The sequence below is a fragment of the Brachionichthys hirsutus genome, chromosome 3 (assembly GCF_040956055.1).
Source record: "Brachionichthys hirsutus isolate HB-005 chromosome 3, CSIRO-AGI_Bhir_v1, whole genome shotgun sequence".
In the NCBI taxonomy this organism is placed as follows: Eukaryota; Metazoa; Chordata; class Actinopteri; order Lophiiformes; family Brachionichthyidae; genus Brachionichthys; species Brachionichthys hirsutus.
This window is the reverse complement of record NC_090899.1, coordinates 960,360-984,428: the sequence shown is the minus strand read 5'-3', so window position 1 is coordinate 984,428 and position 24,069 is coordinate 960,360. Positions and strand designations below refer to the sequence as shown.

General features: G+C 53.7%; 5 protein-coding genes across 5 annotated transcripts in view; 2 read left to right on the top strand and 3 right to left on the bottom strand.

The window, feature by feature from the left end:
• The first annotated feature begins 271 nt into the window (after nt 1-271).
• capn7 (calpain 7) lies at nt 272-6,760 on the top strand. The gene is made up of 22 exons (XM_068756584.1): nt 272-323; nt 433-623; nt 842-950; nt 1,717-1,874; nt 1,956-2,023; nt 2,106-2,345; nt 2,430-2,516; nt 2,599-2,725; nt 2,806-2,891; nt 3,056-3,149; nt 3,254-3,400; nt 3,558-3,664; nt 3,747-3,867; nt 4,106-4,250; nt 4,412-4,511; nt 4,637-4,772; nt 4,852-4,927; nt 4,997-5,142; nt 5,217-5,279; nt 5,367-5,497; nt 5,715-5,807; nt 5,915-6,760. Exons 2-22 carry the CDS (start codon nt 522-524, stop codon nt 6,057-6,059), a joined length of 2,481 nt encoding a protein of 826 aa, XP_068612685.1. The 5' UTR covers nt 272-323; nt 433-521; the 3' UTR covers nt 6,060-6,760.
• A 427-nt stretch (nt 6,761-7,187) lies between these two features.
• On the bottom strand, nt 7,188-12,889 carry sh3bp5b (SH3-domain binding protein 5b (BTK-associated)). The gene is made up of 9 exons (XM_068756238.1): nt 12,812-12,889; nt 12,600-12,662; nt 10,868-10,996; nt 9,628-9,795; nt 9,415-9,545; nt 9,114-9,156; nt 8,808-9,027; nt 8,195-8,482; nt 7,188-8,052 (listed from the first exon to the last, which is right to left on the bottom strand). Exons 1-9 carry the CDS (start codon nt 12,887-12,889, stop codon nt 7,898-7,900), a joined length of 1,275 nt encoding a protein of 424 aa, XP_068612339.1. The 3' UTR covers nt 7,188-7,897.
• A 368-nt stretch (nt 12,890-13,257) lies between these two features.
• mettl6 (methyltransferase 6, methylcytidine) lies at nt 13,258-16,545 on the bottom strand. The gene is made up of 5 exons (XM_068759616.1): nt 16,153-16,545; nt 15,865-15,999; nt 15,164-15,334; nt 14,344-14,485; nt 13,258-14,271 (listed from the first exon to the last, which is right to left on the bottom strand). The coding sequence occupies exons 1-5, from the start codon at nt 16,456-16,458 to the stop codon at nt 14,117-14,119; spliced, it is 909 nt and encodes a 302-aa protein (XP_068615717.1). The 5' UTR covers nt 16,459-16,545; the 3' UTR covers nt 13,258-14,116.
• Nucleotides 16,546-17,017: 472 nt separating this feature from the next.
• Nucleotides 17,018-20,769, top strand: eaf1 (ELL associated factor 1). Its single transcript, XM_068756246.1, has 6 exons — nt 17,018-17,120; nt 17,899-17,993; nt 18,283-18,419; nt 18,946-19,118; nt 19,194-19,403; nt 19,480-20,769. The coding sequence occupies exons 1-6, from the start codon at nt 17,018-17,020 to the stop codon at nt 19,521-19,523; spliced, it is 762 nt and encodes a 253-aa protein (XP_068612347.1). The 3' UTR covers nt 19,524-20,769.
• A 966-nt stretch (nt 20,770-21,735) lies between these two features.
• Nucleotides 21,736-24,069, bottom strand: part of bmper (BMP binding endothelial regulator) — a 14,350-nt gene continuing 12,016 nt past the window's right edge. Inside the window, exons 11-16 of the mRNA XM_068760365.1 lie at nt 23,841-23,886; nt 23,269-23,438; nt 22,977-23,178; nt 22,555-22,897; nt 22,000-22,130; nt 21,736-21,917 (exon numbers count right to left, since the gene is read on the bottom strand). Coding sequence (XP_068616466.1) covers nt 21,736-21,917; nt 22,000-22,130; nt 22,555-22,897; nt 22,977-23,178; nt 23,269-23,438; nt 23,841-23,886 — 1,074 coding nt within the window. The remainder of the gene's footprint in view (nt 21,918-21,999; nt 22,131-22,554; nt 22,898-22,976; nt 23,179-23,268; nt 23,439-23,840; nt 23,887-24,069) is intronic.

The following is a 24,069-nucleotide window of genomic DNA, read 5'->3' as shown; positions in this document are numbered from 1 at the left end:
GCAGTGACAACAACCAGAAGGAGGGTTTATCCGTTGAAAAGGATGGAGATCATGAATTCAGTTCAATAAAGCACCCAAACACACCACGTGAGGCTTTATTTTCAGTAGAATGTTTATTTTCTGAATTTTGCCAAGTCGAACCACTAAACCGTAATTACCGGTGGTAAATACTTCCGTCCAACCCATTGTGAGTACCATTATTTCCTACAGCGCCTGAATGCAACTTTGACGTCATCGTCTACTGCGGCTGCGCACATCGTGCGTCCCAGGAAGAACGTCATTAGTTTGATATCCGGTTATTAGCAGTCGTCTGGCTAAAGCTAGTAAGAACTTGAGCCGGCCAGCTTTCCTCACGGGACTAAGCGTGTCAATAAAAAATATATTTATTGTGATTTTTCCGAGTTGATGAAGCGAATTGTCTTTTATGTGAAGGACGGATATTTCCGTAGTTCCGAGGATAGCGGGAGCTAGCGGCTAGCTAACGTCGTCGCTGGCTAGCTGTCAACAACCTTCGCGGGGGCATGGACTGCACGGCGCTGGAGCTCGATGCGGTTAAATTTGCCAAAGCGGCCGTCACCTCCGACCAGAATGGCAAATATAACGAGGCTGTGTTTTACTACAAGGTCAGCGGCTTTGCGTTTTAACTCGTTCGGCGTCACTAGCTGTTAGTGTTAGCCGCGAAGCTAGCTCGAAGCTAGCCCTTTCGCTTTGCAGTTCGGATGGGGGTTTTACTTTTTAAATTATAGGAGCATGTCACAAAAGTAATTTAATAAGACTGGCCGCCTTTAATGCCAGATCATTAGCGTGTTATTGTTACTAACTTCCTGTGTTTCTGCTGCAGGAGGCAGCCCAGGCCCTGATCTATGCTGGCATGGCGGGGTCCAAGCTGGATGGGGTCCAGGACAAAGTGAATGAGTACCTGGATCGGGTTCAGGCCCTCCATAGTTCCTGTAAGATCACCAAATGGGAGGCTTTGATGATTCACTGTTTGATGTCGTGTCGTGCGTGTATTGAAAGACTAACAAACGGCTTTGCAGAAAATGACAGAAGTTTAGAATAACCCTGTAAATACGTTGAGAAAAGTAAATAAACATTTCTTATTTGATAAAAAGTTGTAAAATCTGCTTTGTTTACAACATAAATTGATACATGGCCGCCATGTTTTTGCGTGCGCAATGCATTCTGGGTTGATAACATCAAATGGCTGCAGCCCTCGTCAGCAAGACTAGACTTATCTAACGCTTTTCCACCTTCGTAACCGGCTCAGCCAACTGAGCCGCCGCCGCAACACAACGTAACAACATAACGTAACAACATAACGTAAAAGCAACGTAATGTAACAACATAACGTAAAAGCAACACAACGTAACAACATAACGTAAAAGCAACGTAACGTAACAACATAACATAAAAGCAACGTAACGTAACAACATAACGTAAAAGCAACACAACGTAACAACATAACGTAAAAGCAACGTAATGTAACAACATAACATAAAAGCAACGTAACGTAACAACAGATGTGCAAATCGAAACAAATTACCGCACTGCGCAGCTTTTGTATTTAATTTCCAGTCAAGAGGGAATCCAGGAAGCGAGCTGCGGATCCATCGCTTTCCTAAAGATAGACAGTTGCGTAAACGGGGAGGCGAACGCAGACGCCTCGACGTGCTCGCCGTCGTCTGATGTGTGTCCTGACTCCTCCTTTGACCCCAGATCAGGCCCAGAAGAGCGACCCGCTGAAGTCCCGCCAGCAGCTGGACCTGGAGCGGGCTTACTTCCTGGTCACGCAGGCCTTTGAAGAAGATGAGAAGGGGAACGACGACGAAGCCGTCGAGCTGTACACTCAGGCTGTGGAGCTGTGCATCAGCACGGTACGTCCGACGCCACTCTGACCTCCGACCCCTCGCATCCTCTCCTCTCAACCGGTTCTGTCCTTCCTGTCTCCGCTGCAGTCCAACGAGACGTCGGAGCCGTCGCTGCAGTCCAAGCTGAAGCAGATCGCTCGCCAGGCTTTAGACAGGTCCCGGCTCCTCCTCCTCCACGCCGCCGCCTCCTCGCCGGCTTCCTGTCCTGAATCTTTCTCCTCTCTTGTGTTCCACTAGGGCAGAGAGTCTAAAAGACTCAAAGTCCAGATCGGCTCCGGCTCCGGCTCAGGACAGGACGGGCCCCTCCGGACCCAAAGCCAGCGGCGCCGGCTCCCCCGGTGGGCCCGCGCGGCAGTTCTTCCCTCTCGGGACGGACTTCAGCCTCCGCGACCGCCTGCAGCCTCCGCCGGTCCGGCCCGCTCAGTCCGGTGAGCCCCAGAGTCAGCGCTACACGTCGGAGGAGATCGAGGTGCTCAGGTGAGCCAGCGCCAGGTGGAGGCGTTCCGATTAGAGGCGCCGCTTTCCGTCCACGCCTGTCCTTTGTCCTTTGTCCTTCTCAAGGAGCACGTCTACGATCAACGGCATCGCCTACGTGCCCTTCATGACGGTGGACATGAGGGAACGCTTCGCCTTTCCCGTCCCGTTCTCGTGAGTCTTCCCGAGTCGGCGCTTCCTGCCTTCCCGGGTCTGACCCGAGGAGCGTTTAACTCGTGGTCGTTCTTCTCTTCAGGGATAAGGCGGGGAAACTGGCGCTGTCCCCCAAACAGAAAGCCATCTTCTCCCGCTGGGTGCGGCCGGACGACATCTGCAACAACCCCACCATGATCATGTCCGTGTCCAGCCTCAGCATCAAGCAGGTCGGGCCGGCGGCCATCTTTCATTCCGCGTGAACGCGCCTCCAACGCTGTCGTCACGCGCTCCTCTCCCCTCCGTCCAGACGGTGGTGTCTGACTGTTCCTTCGTGGCGTCTCTCGCCATCAGCGCGGCCTACGAGAGGCGCTACAGCAAGAAGCTCATCACCAGGTAGCGACCAATGACGGAGTCACGGGTCGGCGTTCCTTCAAACAAAACATCTGGAAGGTTCAGGGAGCGGAATTATCCACCTTCAGCTAATCACAGGGAATCACGGTGCGTGTGTGTGCGTGTGCATGTGTGTGTGTGTGTGTGTGCGCGTGTGCGTCCTGCAGCATCATCTACCCTCAGAACAGACGCGGGGAGCCGGAGTATAATCCCTGTGGGAAGTACATGGTGAAGCTTCACATCAACGGCGTTCCCAGGAAGGTGCCGTCACGTTTCAGTTCCCCCCCCCCCCCCCCCTCTATAGAGTCTTCCCAGCGTTGTGTCGCCGTGACGCCGGCTGCTTTCATCACCGTGCACCTGTGCAGGTGATCATCGACGACTTCCTGCCGGCGGATCGCAACGGCGAGCTGCTGTGCTCCTACTCCAGCAACAGGAACGAGCTGTGGGTGTCGCTCATAGAGAAGGCCTACATGAAGGTGATGGGCGGCTACGACTTCCCCGGGTCCAACTCGGTGAGTGGGGGGGGGGGGGGGGGGGCGTCGCTGCTTCCTGTGTCTGGACGCTCCAGATTTTAACTCGTTAAACTCGTGACTTTGGTTTTGGATAAAGTTGTATTTTTTGTTTTTGAATGGCTCCTCCCCGTGTCTGTTTATTTGTTGCCTCCCACAGAATATCGATCTGCACGCGCTCACTGGCTGGGTCCCTGAACGCATCGCCATGCACTCAGACAATCAGTCGTTCAGCAAAGACGGCACGTTCCGCATGCTCTTCCAGCGGTGAGCAACCCCCCCCCCCCCCTGCTTCTCCACCCCCCTCTCTGGCGTTTTTGATGCGTCTCCTCCCCTTTCTGTCGCCAAGGTTTCACAGAGGCGACGTGCTCGTCACCGCGGCGACCGGCGTGATGACGGAGGAGGAGGGGGAGCGCTGGGGTTTGGTGCCCACACACGCCTACGCTGTTCTCGACATCAGGGACTACAAGGTTAGCACACTTAGGCTAGCATTAGCATTAGCATGTGACTGTTAGCGCTTTCACGGCTGAGGCTCGTCTCTGCATTCGGCAACAGTGGCAAGATGTGAATGTAATGCAGCATAACTGTGATTTCCCAGCAGCCCCTGAATGCATCGTGTGGAACAGAAACAGATAACCTGCTGTGTGTGTGTGTGTGCGTGCGTGCGCGTGTGTGTGTGTGTGTGCGTGTGTGTGCGCGCGCGCGTAGGGAATGCGCTTCCTGCAGCTGAAGAACCCGTGGAGCCACCTGCGCTGGAAGGGCCGTTACAGCGAGCGTGACGAGAAGAACTGGACCCCCGACCTCCTCAAATATCTCAACTTTGACCCCAAGACGGCACAAAAGTTTGATAACGGTGTTCCCTTTCCTTCCTTCTTCGTTCTTTCTCTGTTGGAGCTGGAATATGTTTTCATGGCGAGTCTTTTTCCAGCTCCCGTGTGGTGACCTCTGCGACCCCCCCCCCCATCCTGTTGCTGTTATCGTTTTGCTTTAATGAGCCCGTCTGTTGCTCTGCAGGAGTTTTCTGGATCTCATGGGAGGACCTTTGTCAGTACTATGATGTCATCTACCTGAGCTGGAACCCCGGTCTGTTCAAGGAGTCCTCCTGCATTCACAGGTGTGTCATGGCCTCTTGATCCGGAAGCAGCCGGACGCTCGGCGCTCCGGCGCTCCGGCGCTCCGGCGCTCCGACGCTCCGGCGCTCCGACGCTGAGGCGCCCCCTCTGCTTGTCTCGCCTGCAGCAGCTGGGACGGGAAGCAGGGCCCCGTGAAGGACGTCTACAGCCTGGCCAACAACCCCCAGTACAGGCTGGAGGTCCAGTGTCCAGCAGGGGGCGCCGCCGTCTGGGTGCTGCTCACCAGACACATCACCGACAAGGTGGCGAGGCAGCTCTGGGAGGAAGTGATGTCATCGTGTCTTTGCGCGTCTTCTCTTGACCTTCGTCTGACCTTTCCAGGATGATTTTGCACAAAACCGGGAGTTTATCACCCTCGTTGTCTACAAGACGGACGGGAAGAAGGTTTATTACCCAGGTGAGGCGCGACCAATCACAGCGTCTCACACAGAGCGTGACTCTTATTTAAATACCCCCCCCCCCACAGCCGACCCCCCTCCTTACATCGACGGCATCCGCATCAACAGCCCGCATTACCTGACCAAGATGAGGCTGACGGGCGCGGGGGCACACACCTTCACTCTGGTGGTGTCCCAGTACGAGAAGCAGAACACCATCAACTACACGCTACGGGTGAGGAAGACTCTGGTAGCTGGCGACCAATCAGAGCTCAGCCCTGACCCTGACGCGTTCTGGTTTCTCCGCAGGTATTCTCTGGATGTAAATTCACCTTCTCCAAGATCCCCGATCCGTTCACTCAGACCAAACGGGTGCGTCATCCGGGCGGCATCGTGCACGTGAGCGTGCACGTGGGGCCTCCACGTCGGCTTCCGTTCACCGTGCTCCCGTCTCCGCAGGTCAACGGCCAGTGGAAGGGCCTCGGCGCCGGCGGCTGCGGGACGTACCGGGAGTCCTACAAGCACAACCCCATCTACCAGGTGAACCTGGAGCGGGCGGGGCCGCTGCTCATCGAGCTCCGGGGGTCCAGGTGAGGCCGGCGCCGATGTGTGACGTCATCCATAATCAATCAGGAGTTTCCTTTGATGTTTAAAAAAAGTCCTGGATCTGCTCTTTAATCCGGATTCACCCCAAATCTTCTACGTTTCATCAGGTTTAGTGCCCCCCCCCCCCCCAAAAAAAAGATAATAACGAAATGAAAACTGTGAATGAGAAACGGGTCCTCGTCTTCCTCTCTGCGTCTGCAGGCAGTACAGCGTCGGGTTTGACGTGGTCGCCGTGACGACGGTCGGGGATCCGGGTCCGGCTGCCTTCCAGAAAAAGAGTAGTGGAGATTACAGGTACAGGAAAGCGCACCTGGCGACGCCCACAGGTGTTTGTTCTACTGTTGGGCGCACCCAGACCTCCAGCTGGTCCCCGTCAGCCTAAAGTCTGTCTGTCGTTCCAGATGTGGTTTCTGCTACATGGAGCTGGACCAGGTCCCGGCGGGCATCTACAACGTCACGCCCACCACCTTCCTGCCCAAACAGGAAGGACCCTTCTTCTTGGACTTCGCCAGCACCACGCCCCTCAAGGTGTCGCAGCTCCAATGAAGATCCGCCGACCTTCGTTCCTTCGACCGAGACTCAAATGTAACGTTTGCGTTTAGCGACAAGGAGTCTGTTACGGCGAGCGGAATGCGCCGGAGTCACGGGCGAGTACGGAACGAAACGCCGTCGTGAAGCGAGGACCCGCTGAAAACCTCGACCTGTGCTAAAACTAAAAAAAAATAATTACTGAAAAGACGCAGAACCAATCAGAACAAGCGGATAAAGAGGCGCGTAGCGAGACGAGAGGGATCTGAACCCTGAGCTGGTCCGCTGATCAGACCTGCTGTCGGGTCGATGGGTCGTTTCCTTGACGACCGTGTTGGTCTTCCTCTTCTCAGGAGACGGGTGCGTTCTCTGTACACTCGCCTCAGGTGTGTCCTGCCGGCTTCACTCGTTTCATCATGTCTCCTTTGCTTCATCGCCAAACTGAATGTTCAGAACCCTCGCCTGTCTTTAGCTCGGGGGGGGGGGGGGGGTCCGATTCACAAGAGTAGATTTCAGCACTTCTGCCAAATACCCACATTATCCTAAAGTATTTTTACCATGAATGCAAAACATTTGCTTCCCCTCGGGCCGGTACTGCCGCCCCGGGCGTTCGGACCGGCCCGCGGTTCTGCACCGGGACGGAGATGCAGCCTGTTGATGTAATGTTTGCACTAAATGTTGGATCAGCCGATCTGTTCAACATAAATATAAAGAACGACTGTCTGTGCTGGTCCTTGTTTTGGCGGGGAACGGGACTCTTATTTTGATAGAACTGTGATGTCACCTGAATGAAACCTTTCAACACGTTAATCAAGTAACAACGGGATGAAACAAACTATACTTGATGAAGGTGAAGCTGCTTCGAGGATGACATCATCAGCTGCTCTTCGTCCTCCGGTGAGTTTTGATCTTTCATATTTTTCTTCTTGTTTGTTCACTAATCTGGAAAAGCTTTTATTTTTCACCTCTAAAGCTTCAAGACATTAAAAGGTCAGATTTGATTTCACAACCAGTAGAAGAAACTAAAAATACCGAGATCAGAGAAGTTTCTAACACGCATGTTTACGTGATAAAAACCGCCGTCTTCAGAGAATTAAAAATGTTTAAGTACATTGTATTTAGATTTTTTAATATTTAAAACCAAAATTAGTTTTTAGAAAACAAGTTTATTAACATTAACAGAGACAACACGTGACAACATGTAGCCTAAGAACCAATGATTCCTCCATAGAGCGTCATGACCCGCCCCTTCCTGTCTAGTTCTATTGATTGGTCCAGGTTGATTTTTTTTCCAATACTGAAACTTCATTATATACAAAAAACACAAAGTCAAAAACATTCTCACATTAATGACTTGAAATATCCGGCTCCTGTAACCTGTATGTGGACCGGCTGGGTGGCGCCGTGACACTGCCCCCTGCAGGACACTAAGATAACTCACGGTTCCAGGTTCGTACCTGGCGCCTCAGACGGGGAGTGCTAACACTTAGCTTCACGGCTTCCTCGCTGGCCTTCTGGGTTAGTTTTGTTTTAGTTTTCTCCGTCTTCTTCAGGTGATCAGGAGAGAACCACGCCTTCGGGTTTACCCTCCGTCGGCCTGCAGGCGAGTAGAATAGGCGCGAGCGGCGTGTCACCTGTGCACGCCCGTGTCGCGTGTTTTAAGGATCGAATGAGAGGAAAAACACAAATCATTTCCTTAAACACATTTTCACCACAACAGTGTTTACGGGGCGTCGCCGCCACCGTGGCGTACGGAACACACTGACGGCACGGGCGTGGCAGGAAGCTGAAAAACGGCTCCGTTCAGTTTTCGGTCTCAGCGAGGCCCAAGCCCCGCCTCCGGGCTTCCTGTGCACTCATTGGACCAGGACCGCAGCCTGCCCCGCCTTCTGAGGACAGCCGTCTGTGTCTTTGGCGTCGGGCCGAGGGCGGTGCCGGTTCAGGAAGCTGAAGCTCCTCTTGGTGCTGGAGGGGGAGGGGGCGTCGCCCTCTGAGCCCTCCGCCCGGTCACCTGCAGCAGGGAGGCCTGTGATTGGTTCATTTATTTATTGCTAACCTTAGCGCATGTTCCACACGGGTTTTAAGGAGGTGGGTGCTGCATTGGCTTATGGGTAGCAGCATTTACGTGTCTGACCCATTGACCTTTGACCTACCTCTCTCCAGGTCACACTCGGGTGACGACGCTCCGCTGCATTCGCTGCGGGGCCCGAGGACCGGTGAGATGAGGCCGAAGTCCGACAGCGACACGGTGCTGCGCAGGTCCAGGCTGCAGGGCCTCGGCGGGGGGGACGGGGAGGAGCTAGCGAAGGGGCGGGCCGAGAGGAGCTCCTGGGGGCTGCTGGGAGACGAAGCCGAGCTGCAGGTGGAGCGAGTCTCTGGGTCTTCCTCCGGCACGATGCAGCTGCCGCCGCGGGCCTCGTCATCGAAGCACACTGAAGCCCCGGGGGGGGGGGAAGAGGAGGAGGAGGAGGAGGAGGAGGGAGAAAGGAAACTGTCAATCAGGCCCAGAGGAGGCGCTTCATTTTCCCTGATGTAAACCAAAGTCCCTAAACGCACCGCCGGCGTCTGATTCCTTTCTGTGTGGATTAATTTAAGTGACCGCTTCTGGATCGGACGCTCACGCCGCTCTGTTACCGTGGTAACGGCAGCCCATTTATTTCTAAATCACAGCCAGCAGGTTTCATTGTCTTCCCTCCAGCTGTTTGTTTCTGCCCCGCCCTCGCCTCCAGCAGACTCCGCCCTCTGAGTCCGTTTTCTCCTACTCACTGGATATCCCATCAGAGTCCATCTTAAAGCCGGCGCTGTCATCTGCTGAGAGGCCGCCCCCCTCGGCGCCCACGCCCCGCCCCCGCGGTCCGACGGTGGAGCTGCGGCGCCGCTCGTGGATCTCGTCTGAGATCTTCTCCAGGTTCCTGAGGGCCGTCTTGTACTCGGCCTTGGCCTGAGACAGCTTCGCCTGCCGCTCGTCCACGCTCTTCTTCAGGTTCTGGGGTGAAGAGGATCAGACGCCGCCGGCGTGTCGTCACGGTGACGATCGGCTGTGTCCTAGCGGTCGCCTTAGCATCGCCTTACCTCCAGCTGCAGATAGAACTTAGCCTTCATCTCAAAGTAGGGCCTGAGGAGGAGGAGGAGGAGGAGGAAGAGGAGGGGTCAAGAGAGAGGGAAAAACATTAGCTTGAAACGATGCACGGTAATCCAGGAAAACAACACCATCACCATGGCAACCTGGAGGAAACGCACTGAAGCCCAGAGGGGTCAGGGGCCCTCCAGCCCCGCCCCCCTGGCACCAGCGTTAACGGCTGACTGAAAGCAACAGACCAATCGTGTTTGTCTTCTTCTTCGTTGGTACCGAGGGCGCCGCTGAGACGCTTACTTGGACTTGTTGATGCTGCGTTTCAGGTTCTTCTCCAGCTGCTTCATGCCACCGGTCGCTGCCGTATATTTGGCCGCCGTCTCCTTGTGCGCCAGCTCGCTCCGTGTCTTGGTGTGCTCCGCGTCCATCACCTGTGACAGCCAATCAGAAGGCACGGTGAGACGCATCCTCCGAACAGGATGAGCGTCCCGTTGCCCCGCCCCCCGTCCTCACCCGCTGGGTGGCGTGGTTCAGCATCTCCTGCCAGGCGGAGTCAAACTGCCGGTGCTCCTCCTCCTCCAGGAGCCGCTGCTCGGCCAGCGAGATGGTCTCCTTGGCCGCCCGGAGGACCTCCGTGGCCCTCTGGAAGTCCTGGGTGGCCCTCTGGGCCTCCAGCTGGGCCTGGACAGAGAGGGGCGGCGTCGGTGACATCATCGAATATCGAACCCGCCGCAGGAGAGCGGCGCCCTGCAGCCGTGTGACCTGGAATCGCTCCAATCAGGTCGCTGCTCTGAACGGAATTCTTCTGGCCTCATTTCATCTTTAGATAAAATATCATAACATAACGTGAGGCTAATGCTAATAGCTTTACGGAAACGACTGCAGATAAATCAGTTTGTTTTTGCTTCACGCGAAGGAAGGAAGTCATCGCTCCGGTCCTCCTCCTCCTCCTCCTCCTCCTCCTCCTCAACCTCATTCTGTCAGCTCAAACATGAAACGCTGTTCAGTTTGCCTCGGTCCAGAAATAAATCATATGAGGACGTTTGTCACGCGAAGAGTTAGCGTTTAAAAGTCAGTAAACAGGTTCTAAAAGACCGAATTATGGCGTTACGTAGCCGAAGCTAACGAGGACGAGGACGAGGCGTCTCAAAAACAAGTCCAGTCCTCCGTCTCTGATCTCCGTCACACAAACTAAACGGAGCCTGAAACACTTTAAGCTTTAACAGGCGAGGGACGGAGGAGACGGTCCTCACGTCCAACGGTCCTCGCGTCCACTCTGCTGGTTTAACGAACTAAAACACGCTTTTATCGTAAATAACCACACAGATTCATGGCTGTTTAGTTCTCGTCTACGATGAGTCAGCAGCCAATCCGGAGGACGGGCCTGAAGACGGACAGAACGCCTGATCTGAGACGGATCTGCAGCACGAAAACAAGAGAAAATAAAGCGCCGCCGTCTTTAATCGGATTTAAAACATTAAAGCAAAACATCAAGACGTGACGGGCCGTGACGGAAGCCACCGGACAAACGGCTGTTTATTTCTCCTTCAGCGTCCGTTCAGGAAAACACTGCGACGCCATTTCCTGTCTGGATGAGCGCCGGTCCAGTCGGAGCGTTCCTGGTGTCCGATAACCGGGAACAACGAGGAAGCGAGGAGGACGGCTTCCTGCCACCAGAACTCAAATCAAGCCTCAGCTCTGCACCTGGAAGCAGGAAGCGTCGCTACGGTGGCCCCGCCTCCTCGCCACTGACCTGTCTGACCAGCCGCCGGGCCTCCCAGTAAGGCTTGGACTCCTCCACAGCCTTGCCGAGCTTCTTCACCAGTTCATCCAGTTTGACCGTGGCCTCGACCAGAACGGAGCGGAACTTCTGCCGAGCATCCTGGGAAAAAAAAAAGGGAGCAGGTCTGAGCAAACAGGAAGTGGATCCAAGTTTGACTCCGTAATCCTGGAAACCCGTTAAACCAGTTAAACCAGTTAAACCAGTAAACCGTAAAAGCGTCGGTGGACTCAGAACCGAAGCCGCCTCTTAGATCGCTGTCATGATGTCACGCTTCCCGGTTAGCATCGTCTGACCTGTCGCGCCGGGACGCCGTTACATCACAGCTGGTTGTTTACAGTCTCAGCGTGCCAGTTTTACAGGTGGGGGGGGTGGGGGGGCGTGGTCCTCACGCCGTTTGTCTGAAACGTCCTGAGATTTCATCTGAAATAAGTTTTTTTTAAACCAAGTTTGACAAAGGTCATGAAGCTACGCAGCTAGCGTCAATAACAGGAACCTGACCATCATCACCTCCCTCCCCCATCCGTGTGTGTGTGCGTGTGCGTGACAAACCTTGTGAACCCTGCAAACAAAGCTCAGATGAAGAAGCAGAAAATGAGAAGCAGGAGGTTTCACTTTTCACTTTTCACTTTTCACAAAGTGCTAATAAAAGGTCCAGCTGGTCGCCGTGAGCTGTACACACATCAACAACAAGATGCCCCCCCCCCCCACACACACATGTATAGGGTCGGGGCTTGAACCCACCGAGACCCTGATCTAGATAAAAGAGATCAAATGATCGCTTTCAGGCCAGAAGTCAAAGTGAATCAGAACTGATTCTTAATGTTAAAATGTAATATTTGTTCCTGACCTCATTCTGGATCAGAACCAGAAGACGTGTTTCATGATGGTTCAGATCGGACCCCTTTGACTGGGATTCTTGGTGAGTGAATTGAATGCAGATTTTACCAGATAGGATGTTTAGAAAAAGCCTCCATTATAAGTAAATGGGAAAATCCAGATTGTTTTGTATCCTTTATTGCATTCACTGAATTCATGAGATAAATAGTTTCTTTCCTGTTTTTAGAGATCATTTTTTCAGTTTCTGAAATGCTGAAATGATTCTGTCGGCCTATTTATTTTCGCTCCAGTAATGGCGGATCTTGTTCGTTGTATTCACTTTTATTTTCGTCCTGGTTTACGACATTTGCCGTCCGAGTAACCTTAAAGTACAAAAGTCAAACTTTGTTTTTTTCTCTGAAATTATCTCAGAAATTCAGGAAAACCGAAACTTTGTTTTCTCCAGTGAATCAACAAGCTTCCGTCGGATCCAGACGGGAATCCGGATCGCTGTCGGGATCTAACGGGATCTAAGTTAGAGCCTTTTAGGATCCAGATCCAGGTTTTCTAGCTCACCTATTGGACAGGATTAGTAAACATTTAATGGTTGAAACGTCCATTTTTACTGGACTATATAAAACGTCTGGAGCTTTGTGGAGGGGCGGGGCTTGGATCAGGTGTGACATATCAACAACCAACCAAAAGAGGAGAAGGTTCACCGCTATAAAACCCTGCTGATCAGTCACGTGACTCAATGTTCTACTGGGGTCAAGGGTCAATTATGTCAGGTAACAACCCGAGTCAGGAAGCCGTCAGTCAGAGGAGCACCTCTAGAACCAGAACCAGAACCCGAACCAGAACCAGAACCTGAACCAGAACCACTGACCTCCAGCTCCGCCTCGCGTCTGTTGATGTCGTCGGTGGATTGGTTGAGTTTCTCCAGCTCCCCCTGGAGGAGATAAACGCAACGACGCGTCGTAGCAGGTCACTGTGCGGTTATAAGCCCCGTTATAAACATATCAAACATGAATGCTAGCTCCTAGCAGCGACACGCTAGGACCGTTAGCTAGCGCTAGCCGGAGCGCGAGCCCCGGCTACCTGGATTCTGGGGTCCACCTCCTCGTCCTCCGGTTCGGTCTCGTCGTCCGACCGGTGCTCCCGGTCCGGGAGGTCCATAACGGAGGCGGAGGACGGCCGAACGAAGACGGAGCCTTCCGCCGCTACTCGGAGCGCGGACGCGCCTGCCCCGAGCCGCGATGACGTCACCGGTTGATGTTAAAAGCGGCTCATCCCGGTCCGCGTCCAGCACCTGCCCGAGATGAGTCCGGTCTCCGGTGCTGGAATGATCGGAGCTCCGCCCCCTTCAGCGGGACCGTGCCTGTATGAGAAATCCGTGTCCTCCGGCAGACAGCCAATGGGACACGAGTGTCTGTCATAGGGGGCGTTTCTAGCGTGACGCGTCCCCCCTGTATTAACGCTACAGGGGAGTCCAACCAGAACCGGAACCGGAACCAGACGCCTCCATATCAAACAATAAAGACCCAACTGGTGGTTTTATTTATTTCCCACAGAAAAGGATTAACACGGTTACATGACGAAGATATTGTGTTGCCATGGCGATGAATAATGATGTTAGAACTCTAACGCCACGCAGCAAAGGCTCGGCTTGGTCAAAGATACTGGCTGTGTGTGTGTGTGTGTGTGTGTGCGTGTGTGTGTGTGCGCGTGTGCGCTTTCATCTCAGAGGTACAGAAGTCATTTCTGATTGGTTGAATGATGACATCATCTTATACCACTGGAGCCAATCAGAGTGAGGTCGGGAGGGGGGGGGGATTCTGTCAGGATGAGATTCCAAGTGTCCAAATATTTGAAACATTCCTGCCCTCACGAGGAGGACGCGTCGGGACGGGACGCCGTCAGCAGATTCCCGGCATCCTCCGAAAACACGGAGACTCTGTTGCCGGGCGGGAGAGCGCGGTGAGGCCTCTGACCTCTGACCTCTGTGCCGTCGCCGTCTCCTCTTTATGTCACACTGATCTAAGGAATGACTCAATCCAACCGTCCCCGAGAGACACGCCGGACGAGAGCGCCAGCAGCGCTACGGCCGGACGGCGAGCGGCCGCTAACGCGCGCCGCTAACAATGCCTCCTGTGTGGCGTGGAACAATCGGACCGTGGTCGTGAGGAGCGGCCCGTGTCTGGATAAACAGTCTTCGGGTTGTTCTGCTGAGCGAGGCGTCCTCAGGCGGGTCCTCTCTGACTTCCTGTTTGCTTCCTGGTGGCTGCATGAGGAAGTGGGACGAAATGATCTTGTCCTTCCCGTCCTTTAACCGTCCAATGACGGAGCAGAATTTCAGTTTCGTTCTGGCGTTTCTGACGGTGTGATGTCACAGGTCAGGTGACATCAGCAGCCCTGTGATTGGCTGGGTTTGGTGAATTTACTCTGCAGGAACACTCTGGGGACACGAAGCCCCTCCTTCTTGTTGACGGTCTCCCTCAGCACGTAATCGTTGGCGACCAATCGGAAGCCCGCCTCTTCGAACAGCTCGGCCAGGAAGTCTGAAATCAGACAGAAGCAGACCGAGCGGTCAGGATTCGGACCCGCCGGCGGTGCCACCGGGCCGCGCTGACCTTTAGAGAAGAAGTGGGCTCTGGTGCCGTCCTGGCGGACGTAGAAGTTCTCCCCCAGCTTGCTGCCGGCCTTGAACCGGAGCATGGCGTGGTCGTAAAGGCCGTAGTCCCGGAAGAGGACGACGCCCCCGGGCTTCAGCACCTGAAACCCAGAAGCAGGTTCTACCAAACGGGCGTCCTCGCCAGGCGGCGCGGCGCTCCGACACAGACGAGTGTGTGTGTGTGTGTGTGTGTCTGAGGTGTGTGTGTGTGTGTGTCTGAGGTGTGTCTGAGGTGTGTGTGTGTCTGAGATGTGTGTGTGTGTGTGTATGAGGTGTGTGTGTGTGTCTGAGGTGTGTGTGTGTGTGAGGTGTGTGTGTCTGAGGTGTGTGTGTGTGTGTGTGTGTGTGTGTGTCTGAGGTGTGTGTGTGTGAGTCTGAGGTGTGTGTCTGAGGTGTGTGTGTGTGTGTGTATGAGGTGTGTGTCTGAGGTGTGTGTGTGTGTGTATGAGGTGTGTGTCTGAGGTGTGTGTGTGTGTGTTTGAGGTGTGTGTGTGTGAGTCTGAGGTGTGTGTGTGTGTCTGAGTTGTGTGTGTGTGTGTCTGAGGTGTGTCTGAGGTGTGTGTGTGTCTGAGATGTGTGTGTGTGTGTGTGTATGAGGTGTGTGTGTGTGTATGAGGTGTGTGTGTGTGTCTGAGGTGTGTCTGAGGTGTGTTTGTGTGTGTGTGTGTGAGGTGTGTGTGTCTGAGGTGTGTGTGTGTGTGTGTGTGTGTGTCTGAGGTGTGTGTCTGAGGTGTGTATGAGGTGTGTGTGTGTGTGTGTGTCTGAGGTGTGTGTCTCACCCTGCTGATGTTCTCCAGAACCAGCTCCATCTTGTCCGGCTGGACGGCCGACAGGACGAAGATGAGGGTGACGACGTCGACGGCGCCTTCGGGGACTTCGTCCCTCAGATCGTCCTTCGTTAAATCACACTGGAACGCGGCGCAGCGGTCGGCGCAGTACAGAGGGTTCCGCTGCAAAGAGACGGTTTGACCTGTATCATCTGTGCTTCCTGTTTCCTGTTAGGGTGTCCTATGCCAACGACCCCCGACCCCCGACCTCTCTCACACCTCAGGCCGGTTTCACGTCGGCATCGGGTGTAAAGACGGCAAAAATAAAAGAACACGACCGAGAGAAAAACAAGTCGAGCTCCTGGGCTTGTCTTTCTTTTCCTGGAGGCTCTTCCTCCTCCTCTTCCTCCTCTTCTTTTCTCCTTTGTAAAGGACTTCTCCAAACACGTTTGTCTTTGACTCTTTTTATCTAGTTTACAGGTTTATTTTTCTCGTAACATCACATGATAAAGACAAGCGTCTCTTGACGCTTTCAAAATAAAACACCTGTCAGACTCTAATAATCAATACAATGGAACTTATATAAATGCCGGCCCGTTAACAAATGCCTGACGGACCGGTACCGGGTACTGTACTCAGTACAGCCCGCTGAGACCCTTTCCAGAGACCGTCCTGAAGCTCAGACGTCACCACGGACCCGACGGGCGTCTTACTTTGACGAAGTCGACGGCTCGCGGGGAGAAGTCACAGGCGTAGACGAAGACGTCGAGGTCGCCCCCCAGCAGGGGGAAGATGCAGTTCCCGACCCCGCAGCCCGCCTCCAGCAGCACCAGCCTCTGGGACGCCGCCTGCAAGCAGACAGAAAGCTTTACTGCCTAAATGTTTTACAGGAAGACAAGTTTACAACCATTACTGTAACACATGCAGCAACGACCGGGGCAAACATGGCGTCCCGGTCCCGTCCCGTCCCGACCCGACCCGACCCGACCCGTCCCCCTGACCTGTCCGCACGCCCTCAGCTCGTCGAATTCTCTGGTGGTCCAGTGTCTGTCTTTGAAGAAATGTGTCGCGTTTCTTTTGTAAAACAAGTCCCAGTTTTTCTGCGCGTCTCTCTCCAGCCTCATCCGTTTGAAGTCGGACACCAGAGCCCGGTCGCGTCCGAGTCGGTCCCGCTCCTCCTGGGTTAAAACGCGGGGCGCGGAGGTTTTCATCTGTCCGGGGACAGCAGGAGACATCCGGTCGTTCGTGTCCGCCTCCTCTTCCGTCCTAATATCAGCGGGCGCACTTTGATTAGCCAATAGTTCCATGTTGCTGTTAAACAGGCGTCACCATTTTAACTAGTTTAAATAAAACATTTAGAAAAGTACTAAAACAACTTCAGTACTTCGACGATGACTAAAATTGAAAACAACTTGTGGTTCTAAAAATACAAAACAGTCAGCGACATTTCCACGGGTTTGGCGTCCATCTTGTCCGTCAGCTAAATTCTTCCGTATCGGTTTTGCACCTTTAGTTCCGTTTCTTTCGGTGACGTCCATGTTCGCGTTGCTTGTAAACGGCTGAATAACAAAAAAAAGGTGTGGTGCCGTAAAAGTTTATTATTTATCTGTACCTATTTTAAGATGCTCATTTTATATTTTACTTTACGTTATTGTCGTGTGTTTTCGGTGACGCTTTATGGCCGGACCGAAAGCGGAAGGGGCGTGGCCGAATGACGAACGGGATGTTATGCTAAAGATTAGCGGCACTGATAGAACTTTGTTTTTAGGTGTTTTGACATCCCGATCTGCTGGAAGGTCCCGGATGAAGCGCGACTCTTTGGATTATTGTCAATAAACGAGCATTTATTTTTAACCGAACCGGGACATGAACGGGAGCGCGAATCCGCTGCTGGACAAAGAGGAGCATGTTCTGAAGCTCGGGGAAAGCTTCGAGAGGAGGCCCAAATCCTCCTTTCACACCATCAGATGTGAGCACGGATCGATGTTACCGATCACAAACACCAGTTAGCTAACGACGTCATAGCTTCGGTGTAAATAAATAAATAACTCGCTCCCGGGTTATTCTTATAACTCATTATTTGCATGGTGACCCGAGGAAGGAGAAGAATGCGCGGCGGGCCTTTACCGGGTTAAACGCGTTTAAATGCGCACTTAAAGCAGGATGAATGTTTGTGCGGGAAATACACGATAACGAAGAAATTAGGAAAATCATCCATTTTCTTGTAGACGAGTCGACATCAGTCGTCTCGTCTCCAGCCGCTTTATCCTCTTTGCGGGTCGCAGGAGCCGATCCCAGGCGACTGCAGGTGAGAGGCGGGGCACATCCCGGATGTGACGCAAGCAGCGGGGCGCCAAAAGCTCATCAAAGTGTTCTTATCTGATCTTGTTTCGTTTTCTTTCTGTGACGTTGTATAAATGAGAAATTATGTGGAATAACCCAAAATGCTATTATTATTACTACTATTATTGTTATTACTACTATTATTACTACTACTATTATTGTTATTATTACAGTATTATGCAGGGTGTTCAGTTCAAGCTTCAATATTCTTACTCATCGGTTATAAAAACAGGTCTTTTGTAGTTTTAACATTATTAACAGAGTTATTCTCGAGTAGAATAGAATAGAATAGCACTTTATCACATTCATATATTTGAGCACTTCTTACGTTCCCGTCTTCCCATTGGCTCCCATCTCCGTTCGCAGCCGGTCTAACGCGTTCTCCTGCCGCCCGTCTCTTTTAGATGACTTCAAACCGGCATCGATCGACACGAGCTGCGAGGGAGAGCTGCAAGTGGGGAAAGGTGATGAAGTTACCATAACATTACCTCACATCCTGGTAAGACGTTAGCCAACGGTCTGCTCTCGAACACGCCGGCGGCGCTGCAGATTACTAACAGAACCTTCCTGCAGCTCGTTGAAACGCCTTTGAAAAACAGTATTTATTGTCAGGATGGATTAAAACGCGATCAGCTGCTCTCAGTGGGGCAAACAGATCAATAAGCCTGCGACAGGTTGAATGCTTTGCTGTCTGTCTGTCTGACACACATTTATTTCTGGCCCCCGTCAGCTCCGTTAAGGCAGCGAGTGGATTCTGTCAACGTGTTGCCTTTGTCTTGGTCCTGCAGGGCTCCACGCCGCCCATGACGGTGTTCAAAGGAAACAAGCGTCCGTACCAGAAGGACTGCGTCCTCATCATCAACCACGACACCGGCGAGTTCGTGCTGGAGAAGCTGAGCAGCAGCATCCAAGTCAAGAAGACCAGGTGAGGAACCTTCGGCGCGTCGCAGAGCTGCTGTTCAGGAAAATGTTTTAAATCCCACTTCAGGAGACAGAATTATAATTCTATGCGACGTTCACGACAGTTTAAAGTTCTTTCTTTTTAAATTTAAATTTAAGTCTCTGACGTAAATTTTTAAAATCTTGCATCTTTGGCTCCATCTGGTGGCTGATAAGTATTATTACATCCTGTTTGTGTTTTTTGGGGGAGATTTGACTTTATGTCGGTCCCCTCAGAGAATACCTGTGCAGGTAAGATTCAGCTTGGTGCGTGTGTGCGTGTGTGTGCGTGTGTGTACGTGTGTGTGTGCGTGTGTGTGTGTGCGTGTGCGTGTGCGTGCGTGTGTGCGTGTGCGTGTGTGCGTGTGCGTGTGTGCGTGTGCGTGCGTGTGTGTGTGTGCGTGTGTGTGCGTGTGTGCGTGTGCGTGTGCGTGCGTGTGTGTGTGTGTGTGTGTGCGTGTGCGTGCGTGTGTGTGTGTGTGTGCGTGTGCGTGCGTGTGCGTGCGGTTCAGGGCGGAGGGCAGCAGTAAGATCCAGGCCCGGATTGAGCAGCAGTCGGTTCGGTCCAGCCAGCCCAGCTCTCAGTTCCGAGCCCCCACCAAGCCCAGCGCCGGAGTCAAGGCCTCGCCGTCTCCGTCGAAGGACGACCCGTCCCCGGAGCCTCAGCTGGACGACATCAAGCGAGGTAAGGCGGTCCGACCGGCGCCGCCGTGGCTCAAGAGCTTTACGTGGGTTTAGAACCGGCGCTCCTCGTCGGCAGAGCTGCGAGCCGAGGTGGACGTGATCGAGCAGATGAGCAGCAGCGGCAGCAGCTCGTCCGACTCGGCCGGCGCGTCGGCGAGCGGCGACGACAGCAGCAGCAGCAGCGACGGCGAGCGCGACGCCGCCAGACCCTCCCCCAACCGCCACGCCACAGCCAACGGGGGAGCAGCGCGGCAGCAGGGCAGCAACCAGCTGATCAACACGCTCCGTGGGTAGCGCACAGCCAGACGCCACCTCTGATTGGTCCATCTGAAGGCAACACAATGACCTTCGTTTGTCCACAGGAAACGACCTTCAGCTCAGCGAGTCCGACAGCGACGACGACTGAACCCCGGCCAGACGCTCCTCCTCTTCCTCCTCCTCTTCCTCCTCCTCCTCGCACCTTTGCTGTTTTGCCCCGACTGTACCTTTGACTTTATTTTCTTATATCCTGAACGTTAGAGTATTTTTATTCGATGTATTTCTTGTTTTGTAAAGCAGAACTTTAGAGACAGAACCTTTTAGCGTGGAGACGTTCTCTCAGAACACACACACATATTTTCTGTACATAGAGCAGCTACTTTTATCTACCTGCACCTTGGTTTCCGTCGGCTTCGGTTGTTATGGAGACGGCGCTGAAATAGCTCTTCTGTCGGTTCATCATGGGAAGCTGGAGTTTGTTGCGTGACATCACTAAACGTACGACTTGGAGCCACGGCGAGTGTTGAAGCTGCATTTAAAGACGTTTCTACCACGAACAGGAGGAGAAACGGGCCGAGCTCAGACCGCGGCGTTCTGACTGGCTCAGTCTGAACTCCGTCAGCCAATCAAAGCGAGGCTTCAGTAACGATGGAGCCTCCGCGTTTATTTCTACGTTTTAAAGAAGCGTTTGATCCGTTTCCGATCATTTCACGCCTTACCAAGCTGAATGTGTGCGTTAGTGAGAAATGCCAAAGAGTTGATTGAAATGATCTTCTTCGTGTCATGTGATGATGATGATGATGATGATGATGATGATGATGATGGTGATGATGATGATGATGATTGTCATGTCTGGGTGGAGAAGTGTTTGTTTTCTGACGGAGCTCTGCTGGTTGTAAAGGACATTATTTCAATCGTGCGTTAAATTCACTTTGACCAACGGCGTCGTGTCGTCAGAACGTTGTCTGACTGTTTTCTGACTGTTGTCAGGCTGTTGTCAGGCTGTTTTCTGACTGTTGTCTGGCTGTTGTCAGGCTGTTTTCTGACTGTTGTCTGGCTGTTGTCTGACTGTTGTCTGGCTGTTGTCAGGCTGTTGTCAGGCTGTTTTCTGACTGTTGTCTGGCTGTTGTTTTGTCGTCTTTAACTTCACCACCGGTCAGTAATTCAAACCACAGCAGTTCTACGTTTCCTTCATGTACCTGATGACGGGTTTCCTGTGGAGACGAAGCCATTGCTAGGCGTTCACCTGATGGTTGTCATAGCAACAGCTTTAAGCTTCCATTAAATACCTCAAAAACAAAACAGTACAACACAGAATTTGTGATTTGTGCTGGAACATAAAACATGGATCCAACACGCAAACACCTCGGAAAGCCTCGGCGGTTCTGAACTGGGTGTTGGCGGGGGGGGGGGGGGGGGGGGGGGCGCCGCCCCTCCCGTTGGGTTCAGCATCATGCTTCGGTTTTTAAGGCGTCGTCAGCTTTAGAGGTTCCGGCGCTAACGGCTAACTTTAACTCCGATGTTCGCTCCTTTCTGTAATTTGTGTTGATGTGAAATTAAAAGTGTTTCAAACGGATCTTTTCACTCTTTGCTTGCTGCTAAAAATGCGTTGACAGATTACAGTCGGGATGCCACAGCAGGGGCAACAAGGCCGGGAGCAGGGGCAACAAGGCTCATTAGCTTAGGGCGTAGCTAACGGCAAATAAAACAGCCGGGAATGACCTTCGATAAAAGATTATATTGCTGCTCTTAAATAATCGAAGGTGAGCACCTTCACTTTGATAGAACCACAACACAATACAGTACGTTTTCCCTGCGATGGAGCAACAACGGAGTCACATTTGGGCGTTGCTATGCCGACAGAAACACAAACATATACACAACAAATAGAAAAATAGCTTTTGTTTCCCTTTAGACCGTTCGTAACGCGATTCTATCCATGATTCCGTGTCATCTGACTGATATATAAATTAACAACATCAACAACAACAAATAATAATAATAATTAGATCAATAATCATATTAAAGCTGTGTCTTCCATATAAATCTAGCTTACAGTACGAAACCATGGCGACGGCGGGGCGGCTCCACTCGGCCCCACGTTAGAGTCTTTTGACTGGGCACTATTTAGGCTCAAACTGGAGTCCATTCACCCAAACGGTTTCCACGACAACGTGGACAAACCTTCCCCAGATGGTAAAGTCTCTGGAAGGGGGTCCCAGTCTGCGCTTGCTCCACAAGAGCGGATCCAGCGTCCCTGCTGTCTCAAATGTCCCCGCCAGGCACCCGAGACGATCTGGACCCTGAGTACCTCATCGTGTCTGACCCCCGCCCCGCCCCCCCCTCCTGGATCACGAGGGTCACCGCCCGGGGCACGATATGGGCTTGATGCAGCGGCCCTGGAACAGAACCAGGCTGGCGGGACAGTGGCAGCCGGCCACGCAGGGCTTCAGGCACGGGCCGATCTCGTTCCAGTTGTCGCAGGTTTTGGTGCAGCCCGGTCCGCAGGTGTCGTAAACGGCGCCGTGCTTACACTGCGTGGCTGAAGGGGGCGGGGGGAGAGAAGGCATGAAAGGGCGGGTCGGGTTACGATGGACTCACGTCAGCCTGATGATGTCACTCACCCACACAGGCGACGTCCGGCTTCCAGAGGACGGGGACGCCGTCCCTCTCGCAGGCCCGGCTGTAGGCGATGAAGGACTCGCAGTAGCAGTTCTTATGAACTGGACACTCACACATGTCCGTCACGCATGACCTGCAGGGACCGGGAGGGATCAATGCATCGATCAGTCATCAGTCACAGGGTGTCCTCGACTCCTATTGGTCGCCACAGTTTGGGCGGTTCCTTAAATGTACACGGTGACGTTAGTCAGGTAAGATGAGGCAAGTCCCAGACCAGAGGAGACTCCTCCTCCAGTGGACACCAGAGGCTCCGCCCACTTGGATGGGACACATCGGCTCCTTTAGCTAAAGGCCAGAGACGCTGTCCTCTTCGTGAAACTGACTGATGGACCAGCGTTTTAGCGACGCCCTGTACAAGAAGCACACCCCCTGGGGAGACCGAGCCCCCCCAGTGCAGGACGGAGCGCTACCGCAGGCCCCCCACCCCCCACCGCTGACCCATTCGAACCCTCCGTCTGTTACCGGCGCCGCATCGTTCCTCCTTTCTGCTGTCTGACCTGTAGAACGGCGTGAAGTCGACCACGCGGTGGCACTTCTGGAACTCCCACGCCTTGATCTTCTGGCATTCCCGATGGGCGCGGAACTTTACTTTGACGCTGCCGGGGCACAGGAAGGAGGTCGGCCGCCGCGGCGGGGGCTGCTGGGAGCAGACCTGGTTTCCGTCGACTCGCCACGACTCGGCGAACTCGTCCACGTCGAACTTGAACTGGCCGTCGCCCCCCATGGTGTCGTCCCGCTTGTGGCCGTTGTAGTTGCCGCAGAGGCCGCAGAGGCGCCCGTGAAGGTGAGGCGCGGCCACGACCTCGACGAAGCTGTCGCCGTCCCACGTGATCTCCAGACCTGAGGGACGGGGGGGACACGGACCTCGGGTGAGGTCTTCCTGTGTCTCTCATGCTGCGGTGGGAGGAGTCATGCTCACCTGCGATGGTGGTGAGTTTGAGCAGGTACCCGTCCAGGTCGACGTGCACCCCGGGGCCGTGGTAGGGCAGGGCGATGCGGGTGCCGTTCCTCCGGACCGTCAGGTGCTGATGGAGACTGAGGATCAACCCCCCCAGCCTGATCTCAACCGACTGGGTCCAGGAGAAGGAGCGGGTCCGCCGGGCGTCGTTCTTCACCAACACCTGGTGACGCAGGTGAGGAGGGGGGCGGTTCAGACAGTTTGGGCTCGTCTAACCCGGAACATCGGGGACGCCGGGACCCGTCTGTCCTACCAGGAAGCCGGAGTCCGGCCCGTTGGCGTTCAGGCTGTTTCCCGGGCCCCCAGACGGGACGCTGCCGCAGTCACGGGTCAACACGTACTGGCACGTCCCCTGGAAGTTAAAGGTCCTGCCGTCGAAGGTGTTGTAGTGAGGGTCGCCAAACACCGTGCACACCCCCGGCTCTGAGGAACCGAGCACAGAGGAAAGGGGACGCCTTTAGAGGGAAGGGGACGCCTTTAGAGGGATGGGGACGCCTTTAGAGGGAAGGGGACGCCTTTAGAGGGAAGGGGACGCCTTTAGAGGGAAGGGGACGCCTTTAGAGGGAAGGGGACGCCTTTAGAGGGATGGGGACACCTTTAGAGGAAAGGGGACACCTTTAGAGGGAAGGGGACAACTTTAGAGGGAAGGGGACACCTTTAGAGGGAAGGGGACACCTTTAGAGGGAAGGGGACGCCTTTAGAGGGATGGGGACACCTTTAGAGGAAAGGGGACACCTTCTGCCTGCAGGACATGAAGCCTCCAGCCGAGGACCTGGACTGGACTATTCAAACCCTGAAGGGACACGTTGGGGAGGACTTACTCACTTTCAGTGCAAACGGGACAGCAGCCGGTCCTGTTCAGGATCTTATTCTGAAAGAGAGGAGGCGGAGCCACGGATAAGATCAAAGAACACCAGAAAGAGATGATTGGCTGGCGAGGAGGACGGAGGAAGCGTCCCGAATCCTTGTTAAGGAGACGGAAAAGACAGCCGTCCATCTGGGTTTGTCGTGCTGAGGTTTAACCCTTCATCCCCCAAAAGTTACATACATTAGC